Below are 24,147 nucleotides of genomic sequence, written 5' to 3'. Positions count from 1 at the left end.
AGAAGTTATGTATCTCTGTACTCATCCTCTGATATACAGAACAGACACATGACATGTATTCTGAGAAAACATCTTCTAAAAAGCATTTCTTTTATGAAGAACTTTTTTTTTACTCCACATAGAAACATTTTGGGATTTTATTTAGAAGAGGCAATCTTTAGGACTCCCTTTAAGTATTTGAGTTCACTCTAAGAAATCTGCATAAATTAGCCAAGTCTCAAGTTCTGAACAGTCACAGTGCAAACATACTTCCTGAAAAAATGATTGTGAAGAAATGTGGTCATAATTACATATTTTATTCTCAGTGCTGTTAGAGGGAGTGTTATGAACATGAACAGAAGACTAGTTCCAGAAACAATACTGTTATTTCTCTTGATACTAGAATTTTATATTTATATATTTCCCACTAAACAATTCACTATCCTGAAGCTACTTAACATCTGTTCCTAACCCCATTTAAAACAACCTCAAAAAATAAAGGGTTTGCAGCTTAGCCTCCCAAATTCTCTCAGGAAGAAGTACATTTGTTTTTTAGCTTGGACCTTGATGGTGGTTGTTGACAGGTAAGGAAAGCACTATTCTTCCTTCACCAGCAAGGAGTGTCCATGTCTTGTAAACCTATTTGCACATTTCCTCAATAATCAATAATCTGGGAAGCTACCAAGATTATGGTTGAAAGAAAAGTCAAAGAGCAGCAACATTATTAGCAAAGAAAGCAGTAGAAGCCAGTGACTGAAGAGACGACAAAGATAAGCTAAATGTGAACAGTTAAGACCTTAATGAGAAAAAAAAAAACCAAAATGATGATGCAGAAAACACACAAAGCTCTCTTTGCACTTAAGATCAGTGAAGATTAATGTAATGCTTTTCAGCCACTGCTTTAATAACACACCAATTCAACTTTAAGACACCTAGCATCAAACCAGCATCTAGCTACAAGGGGGAACATATTCCCCCCCCCCCAGCCCAGGGCTGCAGTCCTGTTGCAACAGAGCTACAGGTCCAGTCTCTCACCTGGACATCTCCATTTTCTGTATGAACATACATACATATTGATGATGTGCAGAAGTCCTCACGAAATCTAACAGTGACAAACGTGTAAGACGTAGCAACAATAAGAGGAAACTAACTGAGCTGTAAGGTGAAACCCAGCACTGGCAGGCAGGGTCTGCCACCACCAATGACTGGTTGAAGTCATGGCAAGATGAAGGAGGAACTGACTTAAGGGACCATGGGAATGCCAAAACCACCCATACATGACCAAGCTGTGGCAGATTAGATCTGGGGGAAGTTCATATCAAAACCTTCAGGATCACCTATTTGCAGAGGCAGGCAAAATCAGCAAAAAGAGAAGAGCCTTTGCTGCTTGCCCAAGGCAGAAAAGCTACACATGTAGATCCTGGGCCAGAAAGGATGTCACTTCACCCCCCATCACCAGCTTGGACACCTTCCACCTGTCCCCAGACAGGCACCGTACGGAGGGATGACTTCTCTTGTGCTGCCACAAGACAGACTGGTGGCAGTTCTGCAGTAACTCATCAATGAGCACATAAATGAGCCAGTGCGGTTTGTGTTTTTACAATTGTTTCTGCTGCTTCTTAGCTTTGATACTGTTTGCATACCATCACTAATGCCACAATTAACAGCATTTCCACTCCTAGACACACAGTATTATCCTATTCTAGCTTCGGCAGACCGTTCCAAAAGCCAGTCCAACTCACTAACCTAGCAGATAATCAATCCAGCAAAAAGATAAACAATGTTTTTTCTCTGACACTCACTGTTAGTCTGGTTTAGGTTTCTGTGAAAATACAGCCTTATGTCTGTGTCACACTTAGAAATGTGGGACTATGGATATTCTTCACTTTAACCAAGCCTTTTGAAATCCCAGAGACTGCCATCACAATCCACAAAATTCCATGGCAAAAAACCTTCTACACTTCATCAATTGCCAAGTCACAGATTAATTATACAAAGCCTTCAAGAGACCCTGGCATAAGGCATATTTTCAACTGTGCCTCTAGCATTTTGCACAGCTGCACGTAACACAATTGGACTGTATGACAAAAAATACTGACATCTATAGTTTCAGCACAAATCATGATATATCTTCAGCCTTTCTTCATATTCACTTTTATAGTTCTGCAAATTTTGAATTTGGTAGGCACCACTAAACCAACTTATCTGATTTACAAAGTATCAAAAGTAAAAAAACTTCATTCACTTGCTTCTATGTTAATCTAAACTTTTACTTTATTTTCTATTAAAAAAATCAGTTTTGATTTGATAAGAATTGTACCTGCTACTTCCTTAGTGATTTAGCAACATAGTTTGACAAAATTTCTTTCAGGAGCATAGGCAAGCTTTCTCATCTCAATCAAGGTAGCAGAATTGTCTATAAGGCAACACAGTGAAAATTACTTCAATGCAAAAACCTTTTCTCCCTGCATACACTTCCCAAACTAGTTCACTATGCAACCACTCAGGTGGGTGTATTACTACCCTCTGTTTTGGCAGAGCCAAAGGCAGCACTGTACAGCAGCCACTCTTAGTTAAGTCTCAAGTAGGAAAGTCTGGACTTTTTCTGCTTCAGAGGCAGACAGGAGGAAGAAGAGGAACTATGTAAAATACATCCTCCTGCTTTCATTTCTTAAAATCTCTATCTGAACAACTACTCCCTATTCAACAGGATGTTTTAGACAGTTTGAAGGGATGAAAAAGAAGTAGAGATCTGCATCAAAGTCTCCTACAGCTCAGATCTGACACCTTCCCTTCTACACCACATCTCCCAGCAAGTATGTGGGTTTATGCCACTCATACACCCCACTATGCATGAAAATCACAAAGATCTTATGTATACCTAATTCAGACAGACTTTTTAGAATCAAAACACTGTCAGAAACTGATGAAAAGGAATATTTTACTTATCTGCTTGTGACAGGATCAGCTCAACTTAATAATCAAGAGGATTTCTTCTACCTCTCCATAGGGAAAGCTGTTAATTAACTAATGAACACAGATTAGCATAACAACGATAAGACTCTTAGGAAGCAGGTTAAAGGGAAAACAGCAGTAGGTGGTGCCTGAAGAAGAATTATCCAGATGGAGTTGTGGACTAATGAAGTTCCCTGGCAGATGAATGTAGAAGCAAACACACAGTATTTACATTGATTTTTCAGAACAAAAATATAGAAATATGCCAATGCAACTGTGACATGTCAGATGGGTGCAAAACATTATACCGATTCAAAAAAACAAACACTCCCTCTGTGAAATGGTCAGAGGAAATAAACCCTAAGCATAAAGAACGTCATTTCATTAGCTTTTAATTTCATCAAACAGTATCTTTACTTTCCAAAGGTCTCTATCGGTTCTCACTTCCCTAATCTCAACTCTTCATCCTTAGTACAGATATGCTCCATGCACATTTGTTCTCAGCTCCCAGGTAAAAGTTTCACTAGCACAATGCACACAGCATGTACTTATCTCCCAAGCTGTAATCTGAACTGTGTGCCTGTACAATGCACCGACCATAAAAGTTCTGAAGCAAAAGATAATACAGCACACATCCAGCTTGTTTTGCAGGTGATGACTTGGAGGATTTCCACAAATCTTCTCAGCATTGGAATGATTAATTTGTCTGATTTCTTCCGACAGGTAACCTGCCATAACAAAAGCAGAGCTAGTCCACCTCTCCCTTTCACCCTTATATGGAGCCATGCTTCACAGTCTGAAAAACTGCCCCACAATGAAGACAAATTGCAACAAGAAACTGAACTTCCTTGTGGAAGTTGGAATGTAATGGCCCTTGTGGAAAATGGACTGCCTTATTATGTCAAGCTACAGAGAAGCCATGAGATGGAGGCTGGCTGGGCAAAAACACAAGCTAAGCTTATCTCGCACCTGGGGTCAAGCAAGGCATAACAACTAAACAGTGCCTGGACTGAAGTGGAGGCCTCAGCCCAATGTTGTCTCAATGAAGTGCAGAAGAGCATCCACATCTCTGTGCCAGCCCTTAGCCTCATTGCCCCTTCAACCATCCATAACAATCCTTGTTATAGATCTGTTCCTTTAAGGAGATAAATGGGAGTAAAGACCTGGCAAAGGTCAGATGGTCTTCGCTGCTGCTTCAGCCAGGTGGAAGAAGATACTGAAGTGCCATGGTTCTGTGCTGCCTTTGTTTAAACTGTAAATTCTATAACTCAGTTTGACTGAAGGTAACCAGAGACCCTCTTTATCCCTTGTTTACATATAAAAAACCACACCCAACAATATGAAAATGAGAAAACAGCTGCCCCCATCCCACATCTATGACAGCAGCAACAGATAGTCAATGATTTTTGACTATAGTCACACCTCCATTTCTCCATGGACTATAAAATTGGTATTTCAAATTCTCCATTGAGGAAGGATAAGAATACAATCCCACTTCACAGACAAGTCAATGAGTTTGCTCCTCCCAGCTCCCCAAAGCAGAGACGACTCTTTGGTAAGATTTGCACCTGACTGTGTTGGATCACATCCGTGAACAACTGTACACAGCACTATGCACTTATAATTTGTGCATCTAGTGCATTTATAATCAGCAGTCTAACAAATGCTGCTTCAATAAATCAAACTATTCACGAATCTGTGACCATGAAAGTTCTTATTCAATGCGACCAGACTTACAGCACCTAACCGGTTATAAATCAGAAATAAAGCACACTCAGCCCCTCTGATTTCTGAGGACCAGCTAGAAGGGAAGGGGGGTTATTTTCTGCCAGTTTCATGCACTTACCACAACAGCCCTGATCTCCAAGAAAGGTAGGTGAAAAAGAGCCAACCATACAAATTGTCAAGGTTGATGGTATAAACAACTTGGTCTTATTAATGTGCCCCCTTATACTCTTACTCTATAAGCTTATTTGAACATCTGAAAGAGCAGTTTGTATGACCACCATCAGATTACTCAACTTTAGCCTGAAATCTCCCTCAGAAGGGCAGGATAAGCCACTAAGTAGTACCCTGAGAAGATGGTAATGTGTGAATCCACTCCACTCCAAAAAACACATCACAGTGAAACCAGACCATTTACAAACTTTTAAAGAAGGGAATTCTTCTGCAAAGGTCTTTGCTCAAATGTTCTTGAACCTGTTAACGCTACCCAGAGTCACAGCACATAGAATAACTTAGCATGACAGGAACCTCTGGACCTCACTTCACTCAATCCTCTGCCCAAAAAAGAACTCGTTTCAAAGTTAGATCAGGTTGTTCAGGGCCTTGTTCAGTCAAGTATTAAATATCTCCAAAGACGGGAGATCCCATAGCCTCTCAAGGTAGTCTGCTCCACTGACTTCACCAACCACACTTACTGTGACATATATTTTTTTTTTTCCTTCTCTCCAGTTGGAATGTTCCTGTCTGAAACTCATAACCTCTTCTCTTTTTGGTGTGCACCTCTAAGCAAAGTCTGGCATTTCTAATATCAAGACAATGTGAGTTAGCAAGTAAATTGTACTGTGAAGGTATATTATACACTTGAGCCAAGTTGACAGCTCACCACTAACAGGGACAGACCAGCCCTGTACATGTCCCACAATCTAATTTCAGTGCCCCTGTTCTAGCTCTGCAACCTAAACGGCTGCACAGATAGCCAATTCGTCTTGTTAACCTGACAGAAATCCATTCCCTTGTTTAGTTCCTATGTCATCTCAGCAGTACTAATATCTTCTGCACAGGGTCACAAGGGAGAAAGTGGAGCTGCAGGTAAGAACAGAACACCCTTTTTGAAGGGAGGCGGGTGGAACATGCTATATTCCATTTAAATGTCACAGAATATCATATGCTAAAAAATTTCAATCTGCTTTAATAAACTCTCAGCCAATAACTAGATAGTCTTAGGCATGCTTCCTACTTCATCCTCTCACCTCTGGGATGACATTTACATTTCGTTCCTCAATAATACATCCTATGTCTTCTGTCATCCATGAAGACAGTTATTAAAATAGTGCTTAACTAGTACTAATTATATTTGGCATTAATTACCACCTGAGTCAAACAGAACATAACAGATAGGAAATACATTTGATTAGGGGATGTTATGCCAGTTGGAAATGGAGGAGCAGTAAGTTCATTCAGTTCATACAGATGCTGATGTACGATGTTTACCAAGCCAAAGTCACAGAGGCCAAAGGAGTATACCAGTCTGTTGCACTGAAAAACTTCACAGCAAAGCCCTAATGGGGATCTTATTTCAAGTAAACACCACTTAGCTTTACTGGAAAGGAATTAGGTACCCCAAAAAGCACATACTTTTTATATAGCAAATATTCTCACACACACCAAAGAAAACTGTCACAGTACCAGCCTTCGAAGTCACATTTGGCAGCTAATGACAACATAAGTTCCATCTTTTATAACAACTCTTCAATTATACCAAATTTCGATAATTTCCCAAACTAAGCCTTTTGAATGTGGGCTACCAAGAACCTGCTGAAAGTTGTTACTGATAACAAAGGAAAAGCATTTCCATAGAGCTGTAGAGAAGCTTGGTGAGAGAACAAATTGAATCTTTCCAGTTTTTAAACATGGCACGCCATGGTTTGTAAAGTCCATAAAGATCAAGCAATTTATAAGATCAGGACTCATGTATCCTTTATCTGACACATAAAAAGTAATTTTCCAAAGGCAAACTCAACTAACCCAGATCAATTAAAAAAAAAAGAATTATGAAAATACTTATCAAAGATTTATAGAGCTCACAGTAATCCATACTTATCCTCGAGGAAAGTTAATTAAGCTCATTCAGGTCTTTTTATTAGCACATCTGAATTTCTCTAGTCCATTATTCTCCTACAGGCTCAATATTTCAGTCTGAAATCAAGACAAGTATCACGTAAATCACCACTCCCTGCTCCATCCTTTGATACACTGCACCATTTTTGATGCATCCCTAGCCAACCATATTTTACAAGGATTGCTCCGGTATTTTACAGGATTGTCTTACCTGCAACAGACTGCCACAAGAAAACCTTGCTGAATCCCTCCACAGCTCTCTGCCCAGTTAAAACTTCTGCCATCTATTGTCAGACCATTCACAGCTTAACCCTTTCCCATTGCTCCACGTATGACTCCACTGCAAAGTGTTGACCTCTACTCATGCCCTCCACCACTAGCACCAGGTTCACCATCCTCCCTCCCCCAAGTCCTCAAATTTTTACAGAAATACCTTTCTAAGTGATCTCACCAGTTTGCTTGATCAGTTCACAGCCTCTCAACTGCCACAAACAGATAATTCCTGCCCTCATTACCAAGCAGACCTTTTGCCAAACAGTGCAGTCCTCTGGCTAAATGATATTCAGATCATCATTGCCCACGTGCAGTCCTGAAACACAATTACACCTTTGTTTTTTGCGCATTTGCTAGCAAGAGAGAAGAGGAGCAGTGCACAAAACCTTCTCAGACTCTGGGGTCTCACACCCACCTTTGTAAAGCACCTGGTGACCTGCATTCCTCTCCTCCAACACTCCAAAGACCCAATGATTTTTAAGAAGGAACACAGCAATAACCCTGTACAGTTTCACAGTTCTTCCACAGCCAACCCTGCTTAAAGCCTGACTCTGGGTCCTTACCCTAATGGAGAGCTTTTGTGCATCTTTTATGCAGCTTCCTCAGTAAAAGCCATCTAACTAATTCTTGTCAGTTTAGTGTTGCCTATAAAACTTCCAAGAACAGATGTGGAAAAGAAATAAGAAAAAGCTAAAGAGCACAGCAAGTCAGCTTTCATACAGTCAGAAGCTGATGGGAAGAAGCTGGACAGTCAACAAGGATCCTAACACCCATGTGCTTGCAGATCCAAGATATATTTTACCAGTAAGTTGAGCATCTATTCTTCAACAGAAGCATAAACACTACTATAAGAGGCCTGTATCTTTTCACTGTATTAATAAATTTATTTAATTTAACTCCACAGTAAGTTGCTTTTCCGACTATGCTAGGGAAACAATGCCCACACAAGTAACATTTAGTCTTCCAGCACAAATGCAAGGCTTTGGAGATATCACTCCACGTGCTGTTGATTTGATACTGAAAATTATCTAACCACCAGCTTCATTCCACACACATGTTCTGTCTCATAATACTTATTTCCCCTATGCAGTCAAACTTTCCTGACAATTACTGCAGCTGTGTTATTTTTGAAAAGGTGATACACAGACATTACGAGAACATCTAACAATCTATACAGTCATGTTTTGCAAAGCATGCACAAATCAAAAACAGCTCAAAGTTTAAAATACATCACTGGTCGCATACTTTTAGAAGTATTTCTGTAAAAGGAATAGTGCTTGTTGCCAAGCTATCTATCTTTACTGTCCTGTTTGGAAACATAGTCAATGTTTTTCAGGCTTTGACTTCATAAGGAGTAACACACATGCATTTTGATGGGACACTCTGCAGTAAAGCTGATCACCTGTCGCTTTACAGTCAGGCTGTTTCAGCGAGACATTGAGCTGCCATTGTTCAGGCTCTGGCCATTGATTAATTATTGATACCAGGCAAACTTTACTATTATTTCTTTGGGTTTTTTGAAACCCCTAACTATCAACAACTTACAAAGTTTATTTCTGTTGGAATTGCTTTTTGGTAAGATAAGTTCTGTGGGGAAGGCTTTCAGTTGGACATTTTTGGAAGATCTGGAAGGAAGACCTGTAAACTATGCTAGCCAACATGCAGCTTTTCATTCAACTAACAAGTCTTTTACAAGGGTGCACAACCAGGATGTCTTAACACCAACGGTCACTGCCAGTACCCAGCTGCATCACATTTCTGATCTTTTGCCATATGGACTTAATTTTCCACGCCATTATGAAACTAAGACAACACATTCACAGTCAGCAGGAATAATTAATTGATAATAAACAGACCAGGGTGCGAAGCACCATTAATGGCTTTGCTTCAAGACCGCAGCACCGTGAACCTGTGGCTGCTCGGTGCTCTTTGGTTTAAAGGAAAACTCTGGAACGAGATCGCGCCACTCCCGAGGCCGCTTCCACGCTGCCCCCGGCGTCTCGCTGCCCGCGCTCGGCTGGGCACGGGAGCGATCTCCCGCCGCCCCGGGACGTGCCCGGGGCCCCGGCCCCGCCGCCGGGAGGGAGAATTGCTCACTGGCAACTTCGACGAGGGTCTCCGCAGCGGGCAGTGGCGGTGCTGGGGCTCAAGGACGGGACGCCCCGCAGCCAGGGTGTGCAGCGCGGGGCGCGGGCAGAGCCTGCCCAGGGCGGCGGGAGCGGGCGGCACATGGAGCAGCGGCGCGGCGTGCGCGGCGGGGCCGGCCAGGCTGCGGGGCCACGGAGACCGGCCGGGGAGGGACAGGGAGGGACGGAGCCCGGCCGCCCGGGCAGCGGGACGGGGCGGTGCGGGCGCCGCTCCCCGCCGGGCTGCGCCCCGAGTCCCGCGCCCCAGGGGCGAGAGCGGCGCGAACGGAGGCGGGGAGGGGAGAGGGGTCCGGCGCGAACGCCCCTCTCGGGGCGAGGCGTCGCTCCGGGCGCGGCCGTGCCGCCGCCCGCCTCACCATGAGCACTTTGGCCGCGTTCTCCAGCTGGGCGATCACCTCGGGGGCACCCCCCGCCGCCGCGGCCGCCGCCGCCATCATGGTCTCTCTTCAATGACGCGCCATGCGCTGCATTCTGGGGCGAGGCGGCCGCGCGGCCAATCCCGGCCCGGCCCGGCCCCGCCGCGGAAGCGAAGCGGCGGCGCCGCTGCAGCACCGCGACCGCCGGGCGGGGACAGCGCCCGCTCTGCGCCAGCCTCCCTCCCGCCTTCCTTTCCCCTCCCCTCCCCTCCCACCCCGACCGGCTGCCTGCGGGGCGGGCCCGGCCCGGCCCGCGCGGCGGGACCTGCGGAGCCGCGGGGCGGGGCAGCTGCCGCCCCTCGTCTTGTCGAGGTCGCCGCACCTGCCCGGCCCGCAGGTTGTTACGGCTGGAAGGGACCTCTGGAGATCATCCAGTCCAACCCCCCTGCCAAGGCAGGTTCACCTAGAGCGGGTGACACAGGAACGGATCCAGATGGGTTTTGAATGTCTCCACAGAGGGAGACTCCACGCCCTCCCTGGGCAGCCTGTTCCAGTGCTCTGCCACCCTCCGTGCAAAAAAGTTCTTCCTCATGTTGAGGTGGAGCTTCATGTGTTTTAGTTTATGGCCATTGCTCTTCGTCCTGTCGCTGGGCACCACCACACCACCAAAAAGAGTCTGACTCCATCCTCTTGGCTCACGCCTTTGAGATATTTACCTGCATTTCCTTGTGCCTTGCAGTGAGCTCAGGCGTCAGTGAGGCTGCAGGCGCTGGGTAGTGGCATTCCCTTGTGCCTAGCAGTGTTTGCAGACTTGTAGTGGGATGAGAATCTTAGTATAAAATACGGCTTAGAAAGTCGTGGTCAGCATCTTTGCAAATGACTGGTTTATGACAGGCAAGAAAACCCCAAGCCAATGTTTAAAACTGATCTAAAATGCACTTTTTCCCATGTAAATCCACCTGGAGCTCCTTTCATGTTATTGGATGTGGAGTAGTTGACAGTGTCAACTCTGAAAGATATGCTGAAGAGAACGTTGTTGAACACCTGTAGGAGCAAAAGAACTCTCGGATTGTGCCTTCACTGGCATTTCATTTTGGCTAAGAAGTATGCCTTTTAAACAAATCTGATGGTTTCCACTTCAGTTTGCACACTGGAGCAGAGTTGGAGCTTTGATACTTTCAGATGAAGCCAAAATGAAAGATCTGCAGCTACCAAGGAGTATTCAGTGCATAGGACCAGGCCAGATCTCCTTCAGAGCACATCCCTTGCAGTGTGGACCACTGAGCTGCATCAGATGTTTTATTCCCCAGCTCCCACTGGACCACTCTGCTCTAGACGGAGCCAGGTGTTTCCAGCCATAGCTCCCCCAGCCTTGAGGAGACGTTAGCTGACCTCTAGCGCTGAATTTACGCAAAGTTGGGAATTTATTAGCTAACAGAGCAGGCTGATAGGAGTGTTGAATGCTTGCAGACTGTTCTCATAATCTGAGAGTACATGTGCAATGTTTCTGTGCAGGTGATACGATGTAATAGCCAAAGGCAGAGGAAAGAGTCAAGGAAATGAATGACAGCAACAAATCCACCTTTCCTGTTCAGGTTGTGGACCTCAAGAGGTCTCTACGCCAACCTTCTGCTTCTTGTATCTTCTGACCAAGCTGCTTAGGGCTTTGTCCAGCAGGGTCTTGAAAATGTCCACGAATGGAGAGAGCACAACTTACCTGGGCAACCTGTGCCAACTTGATTGGTGATGTTTTTCCCCCTTAAATCAGAACCTCCATATACGACTGTTGCCTCTCATCCTGCTGCTGTGCACCTTAGTAGAGAGTTTTGCTCTTGGATTTCTCTTCAAGCCTTCTGACTGGATGCAGTTCCGTCAGCCTCTCCTTATAGGGCATGTGCTTCCACTCCCACACCAACTTCACTGCCCTCAACTGCACTCACTGCAATTTGTCAACTTCTTTTTCATACTGGGGGGCCTCAGAGGGTGATGTGGTTTTCCAGGTGTGATCTAACAAGTTCTGGGTAAAGAGAACTAATAATTCTTTTGATCTACTGACTTCATGCCTGTAAAAACAACCTAAAATGTCTTTATAAAGGTAGCCTTGCTCATCACTGTGGCACCCTGCTTACTTTTGTTTAACTTGGTAACTGTCAGGACCAAGGAAAGTGTATGGCTGGACCTTAACTGCCCTGACACGCTCACTTGGGACTTTAGCATCTGGAGTACTATAGGTTTGCCTATGCCAAGTCCTGTCTCCTGTTGCCTTGGCTTATCTGTTTGCCTTCCTTGATGGACCTGTGTAATAAATAGCCTTGCCTCCAACCCTCTCTCCTGCATGGACCTTTTCTCTGTCTTCTGCTGTTCCTGGCTGGACTTTCTGTCTGGACTCTGGACATGACTCATCTCACCTTGTCTTGGACTCTCAAGACCTATGACTACCCCAGCCCAACCCGGATCCAATGGAACCACACCCAGGTTGGTGAGGGCATTGCCTTGCCTGTCCTGTGGTCAGCTTCAGTTCCCAGCTTATCCACCCTCATGGAGTGGCCCTGCTCATGTTGTCCTTGACACAGTCCACCAGGAGCTCCAGATTCCTTTTTCAGTGAGTGTTCAGTCTATACTGCTGCAGTGGTTATTCCATTTTAGGTAAGGTATGACCCACAGGATCCATCCATCAGTTCCCTGAATAGGCACAGTGTTTTGATCAATCTGTATCTTTCCTCTTTCCCCTGAAGTTGTCTGAGCACACTTCAGCATGTTCATTAAATCCACTTCTCTTTTACAAGTGATATGACGTGCAGATGAAATCATGCATTTCGCCATATCATCATGAGGTGTATCATGCCCTCATTTTCAATGAAAGGATTGAGTGGAGTAATCTTCAGTAAAAATGAACATGTTCAAGTAGTCATATTTTCTGTCAACTGTATTACAATCCTAACGTTCTCTTGGCTAGTCTTAGAAAAGCTGATTGTTCATTTGTCTTGTCAGAGTGAATGCTGAAGCTCTTTCTGCTGTTGGCTAAAAAAGATGCATCACGTTCTTCCTTCACGCTTCCCTCTTTTGTGGTGTTAATACTCTTAAAATAGTTCAAAGCTTTTGGACTTGTTGCCAAAAGAATATTGTTGGTAGTGGAACCTGTGCTTCCTGCTCTAGCAGTCCTCCTCTAGCTTGCTTTCTCCCACATCTGAAAACAGCCAAATACTGCTAAAGAATAAAATGTTAAGGAAAATGAACCCACAGTTGGTAGTAAAACAGTTGTGACTTAGGTTTTTTTGGTTTTGTTTTAAATATGTGATCAGTCCTATGCATGCATACAATAAAACTAGGAAGGATCTGTTGTAGTCAGGAGCATCTAACAAAGTCTAGGGTAAGGAAATAGAAGTGACTGAGTTAGATGAAGTAAGGAAATCAAAGTCAGTAGGGAAGTGGATCACTCGTATGAAAGTGCAATGACAATTGCAAGCATGGAAAGTGGCAAACTTGGGAGGAATTAATCTTTCATCACTGAAAGATTAGCTAGGAGCTTTAGAAACCATCCTCTCATCAGGATGTGCATCTTGATTTATTTTCTATGCTTGATTTCCTGGTGTTCCTAAGATTGTTTTCCAATTGTTTTTAAGAGATGTCTTCCCACATAGCCTGAACTTATATTTTCAAAAAGTAGACCTCATTTCTCTGGCCAGGGTGTCCAGTTTTCTTCCTTTCCTGGGCACCGTTTTCCTAACACCTACCTTCACTGGCTGGATTTCTGCAGCAATTCCCCTAGGAAATTCTGTAAAGAAATTGCAAATAAATTCTGCAATAAATTCCTGCAATACTTCCTGATTTACTACTGGCTTTTCATCAGTGCTTAGCAGAGGTCTGCTCAGACTAGTGGTTCCACTACTAGCTGTTCCAGTTGTGGTTGTCTGTGATGCTCATTTCTAGTGACACAGGAGATCTCCCACCAGACGCTTCAAAAAATTCTGATTAATTCCTTTAGACAACTTGGCTAGATTTCCATACAAATTGCCTCAGTCAAGTTGCCTGGGCATAGTAAGTCACTGTGCCCCTCTTGAGGAAAAGCTTGTGCCAAAATTATTGTAAGCAAATTTGGTAGCACTGGCCTTTGCTGTTGGTCAGTACTTCCTGTTATGAACCCAGGTCTCCGTTGCCTTTCAAGTTTGGTTAAAAATTTAAAATTTTGGGAATATAGGTTTCTCTGCAAGGTAACTATTACAAACTTAAAGAATATGTATGCTTGTGCTAAAGTGGTATTTGCTTCTGAGAACATAACTAGGGAAAAAACAAGTTGAAAGACTGAGGCTTTTGCAGAAAGCAACTTTTTTTTTTTTTTGAATGGGTTTAAAGTTTGAGCAAGAGCAAAATTTTGATTGGAAAGCATCTCTTTCCATACCTAATAGTCAGTTTGTGTTTGGGCACATTTAAAATAATAAGCTGAGAAGATCCATATGTATTTGATTTGATAAAGCAAATTCAGCCTGCAGATTTCTCTTCTGAATAACAATTCGTCAATGACAGTTCGTGTAGGATCTTGGAACAATCCTTTCCCTCAAGGCTCTCACACATAACTGCACTGTACAAGCCTCATCCTCCAGAGCATGCCTCAGTTCCTCACAGCTTTTGCTTCTGGCTGCAGTCTCTGCACTCCCCACTCATTTTTCTCTTACACCTGCTATCCTTCAGAATCACTGAATCATTTAGGTTGGAAAAGACCTCCAATTCCATCGAGTTCAACTTCTGACCGATCACCACCTTGACAATTAGACCATAGCGGAGTCCATGCAGAGAATGGTTGTCTTCTGTTATTTCCCAAAGTCTTTTTCATGCATAAATTAAGATCCAACTCTAAATCAAAGGTGTGTGGGAGAAAGATCTTGTCCATGGTAGGAACATCACCTTTGCTGTTGAGGAAGTGCAGGATAAATGAAAATGATTAAGCAGATTCTAGGAATTCTGGGAGAGTACCTGTCTTCCCTTGCCCATTCCTGCATTGCTCTGGTGAGGGGTTTAAACCAGGGATCATATTTTTGCTGTGTCTAATTTTATGGGTCTTGAATTGATTTCTGGGGTCTATTTGCAGCAGAACTGCAGTACTAAAACTGCAAGTAAAGACACTGAGAGAGTCATGGAAGTACTTATTTGGTATCTGAAGAAGGGTTCTTTTGGATTGTTCACACTCTGAAGTAAACATTTGCTCTTCAGTTTATTTCTTACAAAGCAACAGTGCACAACGTTGCAAAGCTGGATTAGTCATTCAGGTAATTAACTTCAAGTTCTCAGTTTCGTTAAGAATGGAGTTTGACTGGGAGTACGTGTCATAAGTGAGTTTAACTGGGAAGAGGTTAGGGTATTAGGTATTTAAGTGAACAACCTCCCCATTGTAAGACTGGGTCTTACTGGAAGGAAGGTACAAACTGTATTAACCAGTGTTTCACAGACTGAGATACAGGGGATAAGCATGAGGTTATAGAGAATTGATATGTTGTGTAGTTGTGTGTGTGCAGGACTTGTGACACTGTCAGAGCAGTGAACAGTGGCAATGGCTGGGAGCAGCCACGGCACACCCAGAACCGTGGTCAAGTTACCACAACAGCAACCTGCAGAAGGGGAATTCAGGAGGATGTCAGACACACAGAACACTGAGTCACACTCAGTGTTTATTAAGCTAATATTCCACTGAAGAATTGAGGCACATACCTCTCACTTAAACTGGTTTTTCACAAGCAATGCCTTACCTTGGGGTAGATTGACACCGGGAGGCAAAATGTCAGTAGAGGAAAAAAATACTAGTTGGGTAGGCAGTGTTACTAGATCTAGACTTCTGTCATCTTATGATACTTGCTCCTGTATTTGAAGGTATAATAGTAGGAGCTCAAGCATTGTTTAAAAAAAGTGAGTGCATTAATTGTTGTACAGGAAATCTGCTGTATTTATTTTTGTGTCTGCTTACTTTCTGTTTCTTCCTGATTGCTTTTCTAGCAACCACCGTGTTGGTTAGCACTGCAGTGCGCCGAGAAAGGGGGAGTTGAACATAACAGTCACTAAGTTTAACTATTTTGACCTGCAGAGTTATCTCTAGGATTTAGGACTGGTTGACCAGAACACGTTGCTTATGATTCACACTTGGAAGTCTATCAGCAGTAACTTAAACTATTTGGAAAATATACATGCTTTCCTCCACACAGCCTCTGCACTGCCTCTGCAAAGGTCTTCTGGGGTATTCAGGAACACTTTACTGGTACACTAGGTGGTAGGATGATAGCTTAAGTTAGCCTTTCATCTTGTCTGTAACACTTAAAGATCTTTATGCAGCAGATATCTATGTTCAAGCACACAAATGCCAACTCAGACTGCCAGCTTACTGCCTCTTTCATCTCAAGACTGTTGTCAAGGCAAACTTGCAAACCCAAAAGGGATCAATGCAGCACCAGTGTATTTTAGGCCACTGTCTGTAGACACTTACTTGTTTCATATAAGTGTAATTCACTCAAGATTGAGTCACTTTTGATTAGCATGGACTAGAGTACTGATGCTTTAGTCTCTCCTCTGAAATTGTTCTGCTCTGACCCTGCTCTAAAGATGCCTGCAAAGGGCTTCCTGCTCCTAATAGTTATTCCCAAGGCCACTTGCTTAGGAAGTGACTTTTCATTCCTCTCAGTAGCTTACAAGTCACAATCAAGTTGTCACTGATTCTGCATAAAAAGCAAGGACCTAAGTGGAAGTCCTCAGCAAAACCCTTAGGTAAGACTTACTCTCTTAGTTCTAGGGAATTTATGGGCCTGATCTGGATGTGTGACTCCCCCATGTGTTATATAGGTACAAAAGAGTGGGGTCTGGAGAAGCTGACAGGTGAAATATTTGTGGTAGCTCACAGATGAAGGTGCCAAGGAAGCCTATGTAGCTTTAACAACACACAGACACATCTGTTTTACTTGTACTATTTGGGAACACTGTCATACTACTTTGGAGGTTTTGCCTTTAGCAGCTCTGACACATGCTGAGAACTTTTCCCCCTAAATTTTCCTTCTGGCTACAGACATACCGTGGAATACTTGCAAGTTGGTTCATCCTCTGTCCATTTCCTATTTTGAAGGCAGGCCAGGGAAAGGAAGCTAATAACTCACCTGTCCTCTGTACAATTGCCATATGTGTGTGCTGTGTAAAGAAATCTATTGCAATAGAGGAAGAAGGGTCCAGTAGTTAGTTGCACATAGGCCATCTGTAGGTGGTTAACTTCTGAAGACGCAGCAAAAATATGCAACAGGGCTCATTATTTAGTTTCTCTTTATTTCTGTCCCATATGCATAAGACAAAAGTAGTGGAAAGTGTCTGCCCTGCCAGTGACAGATTCTCCAATAGCTGAGAGTACACAGACAGAATGGTCATTGCATAGAACTGTTTTACTGCTTCAGCTTGGGTCTGTAGCTTGCACTGGCTCCCTGAAAAGCTTATCCTAAGGATGAGGAGATTTTTCAGCTTTTGCAGTTCCAGAATAAAGTTGGATTTTCAAAGCATTCCTTTCTTCCCTTGCTGATGGAACATAACAGTGCGCCTTGATGAGTTAGTATGAGCTGTGGGCATCGTGCTTACCTGCTGAGTTTCCAGTGGGAATAACTACTGACATCCTGGTTTTGAACCAGTTAAAGTCTTGCTTTGAATTTGCACCTCCCTCCTGTCTCCTGCAACATACCATAGCACTGCACTGTTAGAAATGAACTCCTGTTGGCCTCGCGTGGATTTGACTGTTTTATTGAAGAAATTAGTATTCATTTTCCTGGTGTGCTGAGACATCAGAAAGAGCCTTTAGCAGCTCCAGTTATACCGTATAGCCCAGACCTTTGTGTAGCCTTATCAGAGATTAGTATTGTTCATGCAGATAGTTGGTATGACCGGAACTATGACAGCCTAATGAAGTCAACCTGGAAAAAAAAGTGTCGTCTATCATCTACAATGGGAAGATGATAAATCAGAAGTGCCTTAGAGTTCCAAGTTTAAGCCCCTCACACTGCAGAGTGCACCCCTGCATAAGCTGATAGTATCAAAGTCATTTAGTTTTTCCTTTTATGGTACTGTTAATAATCTTTTACTGAATGTGCCTGAATACTATTTGTAGATTTCATTAGTGTGTTCTACTTCTTGTTCTCAAGCCATTTATAAAAGCATTAAAATTGGATCTATTTATAGGCTTTCCACCCCTCAACATGCCCCAGTCTGTGTGGCAGAAATACCATCTCTGTTTTTCATCAGCATCCCCTCAGGGACTTCAGCACAGATTTTCTTAGCACTAGAATCAATTCTGCATAGGGCAATTAATATAAACAACTAGAAACAAATTCCTAATCCTTATCATAAATAAGGAACAGGAATTCTCCATCTTGCAGGTGGATTTTGGAAGTCTCAAGCATCTGTATACAAATTTTAAATTATACCCCCATCCCATGTATGAGCTCACCTCCTATTTATTTACCCAGCCCTTCCTAGCAGGAATTCTAGAGAACCCCCAGCCAGCCCCCCCTGTCAGCAGCTGAGGTCCCTGACCCTGCTCTGCTTTCTCTGGTTTGAGGTCTGACAGGGTAGCAAATGGGTACCTTGATGGCCAACCCTGTAACCTTAGTTGAAGAAACTGGTCAGCAAATGCTTTTACTGCTGCTCAATCTCTAGTATGAGCATGGGGGAACTAGGGGATAAATCTTTCAAGCTGTTTTTCCCAGATTAGGTTCCCATTTGGTCCCCAGACTTGGTGTTCTGGTTCTGGGAGATACAGAACTGGGCAAAAGGTGCCACATAGAGAATCTCCACAAATTTGTTCATATTATTGTGTATTTCCTGACTGTTGTAACATTTTACATGCTTTCATGGCTATGCTGCATGTTTGCCAGAAGAATTCAAGAAGCTGCCTATGTTCATGCACAGGTACTTTTCTTGAGCTGATCAAATTAATTGAAGGTGTATGGACAGTTTACTTTTTTCTTCTCCAGTGTTTATTAAATTGTGTTTGTCACTACTGAATTTTCATTTGCTAGCATGTTGTCCATTCAAGTATTCATAAGAAATCTCTCTTAAGTACCATGGCCTCTACCTGTTTGGGTTTTTTTAATAATTAATTTACTTGTACAATCTGCAGATTTTTTATCTAATACTTCCTCTTCCAGATAGTGATATCTTAAACAATAATGAAATTAATACACAACCTTGAAGCACCTGTTCCTAGTTTTTATCAGTGGCAGCATAAATCTCTTTTAGGTTTTTGTATTTTTAACCAGTTCTTTTTTATTATACAATTTGAATTCTCATTTCTGGGCCACTTAATTTCTTAAACAGTCTTCTGAAAGCCAAAATAAATGTAAATTACCTCTCCTTTTTTCCATTATTTTATCACAGTTTTTAAGTAAAGCTGTGATATTGCTGAAACATGATTGTCTTATGCAGAAAGCATGTTAGTTAAACAATAACATAACATTGCATTATTTTCTAGGTATTTTTGCCTTCTCTCTTTAAGTAGCATTTCAACAAATTTGTCAGATACATACAAAAGGTTTATTGGTCTATGATTTTCACCATAGAATTATTTTACAAAGCAAGCATAATCATGACACAGCCCCTTAACCCTTACAGCTGATTTAGGTGGTGGATTCACATAATGGCTGGGGTTGAAGATGAGTACTTTGAGCAGCATGGTTATGAAGATTTTATAAGCCAATGCACTGTCATAATGTGCTTTACCTCCTTGAGGCCATCACAGCTTTCTCTTGTCATAACTTCCCTCTCTTCTTTCCCAGTTAGCAGAATATGAAAGGAATGCATATTAAAAAGGATCTCAACAATGATTTTGTTATCAGTTGTCCATGTACAGTGTTGTCAGTGAAGTTACATTCACATGATTATTCAGATAAATTCAGATGAAGTAAGTTGTATTCATTTGTTTCTTCAGATAAAGGCTTTGGTTTATTTAATCACACTGTAGTTTTATTTTGTGATTACATTTCCATCGACCAGAAAAGCAAATACATAATAATTTGGTTGCCTTTTAGAAATTGAAATATTACATTATGATATAAGGCATTATATCTCTGGGATAAGCAGCCTTGAGTATTAACTTTTCAAAGGAAAAATTGTAGGAAACAGATGAAACTTGCTGCTAACACAGCTTCCCAAACTAGGCAGTTGTTTGCAAACATTTTTATGAATAAAGAAAACCATAATGTTGAACTTGTGAAACAATCTCTTTTCTTGGGGAGCTCCTGGTCTCATTGGTGCAAAACCTCAGGGCCTATTCCAGGTGTAATTCCCATGGAAGTCTGTGCACAAGGCAAGATTAGAGGTGAAAGCTGATGACCTGAAATCCATGTGTGATCTGTTGCAAAAGAAAAACAGTAACGTGGAGACTGATGACTCGTGACAGGCCAGTCTGTACGAATGGATTTCCATGAAGTGACAGAGCTAGTCTCAGTACGGCTACACTGACATTTTTCAGCAAGAGGAACAATTCTGGCAGCCCCAACCCTGTCCATCATGACACTATCCTCACTTCCTTGTGCTCCTTCACTGTGCCAGCATGACTGTCCCTGTCACCATGCACTGAAGTGGTTCAGAAAATCAATTCAGCTAAAATTAGCAGGCACTGTTTCACTGTGTTATTTTTTGGCCTAAGCTCTCTGCTCTCAGTTGGCTGACCAGTTACACCAGTGCAGCCAAAGGGGACAGGGCAGGCGCAGTGAGCAGCAGCATCATTAGCTGTGCAATCCTCACCTACGCAAATTCAATAGGCAACATTTGGAACTGTTGCTTCCTCTGTGCTGCCTCCAGCACTGTTCTGGCACAAGCATTTGTGAGGCTGCCCACTGACCCATGCTGAGTGGTTTTCCTAACCAAAAAAAATAATCTAACATCCCTACTTGTTTGTTTTTCAGCAAGAATTTCCATTCCCTGATATGGAAGGTCCCATGGTCACTCAAACCCCTGTCCTGAGAAGAGGGTGACATGGAGCTGCAAAGTCAGTGCAGTACGGAAAGAATGAGCACTGAGCATATATTCAGGCAGTGCAGTTGCTGATTGCCACATCTCAACTTTGGTAGCCCAGCAGCCTAATTAGTAGCCCAGTCTGCCTCCCAGAAAAATACCCACTGAGGAAAGAACAATAACAATCTTATAATGGAGATACAATTTGTATGTTACACATTTTAAAAATTTTCTTCCTAAATTCCATGGGATTGACAGAATCACTGTTACTTCTCAGGGCTTGAATTTGGTTTGGCTTGAAGATTTGGGGGTCATTACCCTTAGTAGCATGCTTCATTATAAATTTACTATATTAATTTACTGTATGAAAAAATAGAGTTTTAAAGCCAGCTTAAATTAAAAAAAAACCACAACCGAACCTTAGTGAACAAACAACCAATGTAAAATTTAAGTATTGAGATAAATTATCGTATACAATCAAAAATAATAGGCAAGGGTCCTGCTTTGGCAAAATGAAGGCAGCAATCCTAATTTATAATCAGTCTGTACATATCATTTGTAAATGCTCTGACAGTTTATTTTAAAACTTTAAATTTAAAAACCAAATTGATAATTTATTGATACTTTGCCATAAGGAAAATATTCCCAATTAGAATTTTAACTTAAGAAAGCAAGATCATTTGTTGTATTACTCATCTCCATAAGCAGAAGTTTTCCCTGTGCAAATCACCTGCTTCATGGTATTCTTAGCTGTAGTATCTGGCAGCACATTTTTCAATAATTTTACATAATGTTTCATTTGAAAGTGAGCATCGGGGTAAACAGTCTTGCCTAAATGACTAGAACAACTGAGATAAACAGTTCTGTTAGCCTCAAAGAGAGTATTATTGATTATTTACTCAAGAGGATGGTTTTCCTCAGACTCTGATTGCTTAATGGGTCAGAGGGGTCAAGTTTTCAGGGTGTCAGAGTAAAATGCAGTGATGGACATTTCTAAGGCTTGGAAATGCCATTTTCTGCACAGAAATACCAACTAAAATTGTCCTTTATCTTGTCTTACAGAAAATGGTATCACCCAAACAGGACTATTGGTATGGATAAAGGAGGGAGAAATGCCACATGTGTAATAAGAAGGTGTTACACTGAGTTAGATTTGGTCTCTTTCTATTGGGCAATCAAAGGACTTGTACAAAATGCTGAATCAGGTTTCTGTTGGGATCTTGGGACAATCAGTATGACAGGAGTCAGGTTAAGACTGTTTGCTTTGTTCTATGGCTGCTGTTTTGAGTCCCTCCATTCTTCAAAGCTGTTAGTACAGAACTTGCTTTATTTGCTACCATAGGTATAACTTACTGTCAGCAACCACATTTAGAAATAACCCCTTCAGAGTAATCAAAATGTGTACTGATGCTCATATGTTGAAAAAGAAACACAACACGATAGGCAGTAGCAGATCTGTAGGATCCAAGAGAGGAACATTTCAACAGTTCAAGCAATGCCAGTAGCATCACCACTCTCTCTTTGCTGAGATCCAGCAGTGAAATGTCCTCTGTCCTATTCCTTTGCTAGCCATAGTTATGACATCAGGAAATGTCTGAAAAAAAAGCAAACAAAAAAAGAAGAAATGCAAGAGCATTGTTTTTGACTGGATGAACTCTGAAGCGGAAGGCCAAGGTGATTAAGGCAAATAAACTCTGAGACTGTGTTTATTAGCCAGGAAGTGGTTATTACCAAATTGTCAGGAAATGCACTGTAGGCTGATGTACCAACTCCAACATAGCTATTTGTATCAGTCATCTTTTCTCAGTGTTGTTGAAATCATGGAATAATGATGGCAAATGCATTAACTTTTGTTTGAGAACAGGCAATTCCATTTCTTTTTAACTGCTCTTGCAACTGCATCCTGTTTTATTTAGAGGGATTGCATCTAGTTTCTCTGGTCTGAATGTTTTGTTGAAGATAGCGGTCATGAAACAGTGGACTGGCCAGTGTTCAGAGAGATGGCAGCTGCACCATGTGAGGATGTAAAATGGCAAGAGCAAGCAGGGAGAGGAAGGATGGAGCATGAGGAGCACCAGAGAGATCCTTGCAACAGCTGTCATTGCTGGAGGCAACTTCTCATGAAACACCATGACATGGTTTGGAGACAGGTGGGATCCCAGAGGCAGGATAGGAACCCACCCTCGGACGCACCTTCTCTCTATTCATGAAGCAGCATCCTCAGCTGGAGGAACCTCTTCTAGAAACCATGGCACAGTTCAGCCTCTGAGACCTGTTTAAGTCAGTCCAGACACTGCTAGTAAACTTGTCCATGGACTGTTTACCTGAGGCTGCTTAAGACAACACCAGCTGCCTATGTTTGAATTCCATCCTTCCTTTCCTCATGTTTTCTTTCCAAGTAAGGCATTGCTGCACCTGCTTCAGGGGTACTATATATTTGCAATGGTGGAGAGAGGCAGGCGATCTAGCACAACTAAAGGCAAAAGAAAATTTGTCTTCTCTGTCTGAGCTGAGCAATGGTCCTGTGCACACTCCTCCTCTCTTGATGCAGTTGACCTGCTTCCCATTACCAATCTGTCCCGTTACGTGACCATAGATGGAAGGGGAATTGGTTGGGGACAATCACCCCTAAACTAGGACTCAGAGTGGGAAAAAGCAGGGTAGGGCTGACCCATCGAGCAATAGTAATCCCCAGAGTAACACACTGATTCATCCAGTTTCTCTGGCATGAAAAGATGACCTTTCTGTGTGGTTTTTTTTCCTTTTTTTTTTCTTTATTCTGAAACTATTCTTCAAATATTCTGCTGTCACTACTTATTTGAAGCAGAAGATTACCTTATAGTCAACTCTGTGAATAGGTGCTTTTCTGAAAACTGAGTATTAAAAATCAGGTAGGTAAGCGCCACTTGTTAGACATCCATATTAATTAAGTCTACAGTGAGAACAATATGTAAGAAATAATGTAGTTCAAATGTAAGGCTTTGTTAGTATAAATCAAGAAAATAAAGAAAAGACTTATCTTACTGGGTTTAATATCTGGAAAATTTCAGAAGACAGTCAGTTTACTGCTGGTTACAACATGGTTTAATTTTGTTTAAGCACTTTTTGATGTGACAGTTATATTGACTCTGCTTCAAAGGACACCAAGCTGCACATGTCCTTGCGTATTGGCCAAAATATGCAGCAGTGGAGCATCTCCATCCCAGCTTCCAAAGTTATTCAGGTCTGGCACCACTGTTTTCACTTCCTTGACTGGCTGTACAACAGCCTGCCATGCTCTGCTCTGGCATGAAGATGATGACCTGACTGTGGTAGCCTGTGTTTAGCACATTTGTTATAGTCTTGTTTTAGCATTTCTATGGAGTTGTCATAAATACGGTATTTATTTTAAAAAGTATTCTTGGACACCATTTTTAAAACTACCAGACAATTAAATTTAAACCATGAGATTTTTCTAAAATCTACCTCGAAAAGATAAAATCCATTTGTCTTTAGAGCCCAGCTCAGCCTGTGACTGGGATCAGTCTATCGCTTGGCTGTGGTGGCAAGCCCTTGCCCAGTAGGTGCTTACTGGAAACTGTCATGTGCTTACTGGAAACTGTCATGTTCATTTTTGGGTTCCTAAAATA

The 24,147-nt window shown here is 42.3% G+C and overlaps 1 protein-coding gene across 2 annotated transcripts in view; it reads right to left on the bottom strand.

Annotated features, from left to right (window-relative positions):
- XPO4 (exportin 4) overlaps positions 1-9,778 on the bottom strand; it is an 82,119-nt gene extending 72,341 nt beyond the window's left edge. The window contains exon 1 of one of the 2 annotated variants that reach the window (XM_032679739.1): positions 9,554-9,778. In XM_032679739.1, the coding sequence (XP_032535630.1) occupies positions 9,554-9,634 (81 nt within the window). In that variant the 5' untranslated portion in view covers positions 9,635-9,778. Of the gene's footprint in view, positions 1-8,906; positions 9,016-9,553 lie in introns of those variants that run through there. The other variant, XM_032679740.1, reaches the window with a different exon arrangement.
- Between the last annotated feature and the right edge of the window lie 14,369 nt (positions 9,779-24,147).

This window comes from Chiroxiphia lanceolata, chromosome 2 (assembly GCF_009829145.1).
Source record: "Chiroxiphia lanceolata isolate bChiLan1 chromosome 2, bChiLan1.pri, whole genome shotgun sequence".
NCBI classification, from domain to species: domain Eukaryota; kingdom Metazoa; phylum Chordata; class Aves; order Passeriformes; family Pipridae; genus Chiroxiphia; species Chiroxiphia lanceolata.
The sequence above is the reverse complement of the archived record's forward strand: the minus strand, read 5'-3'. Positions and strand labels throughout refer to the sequence as shown.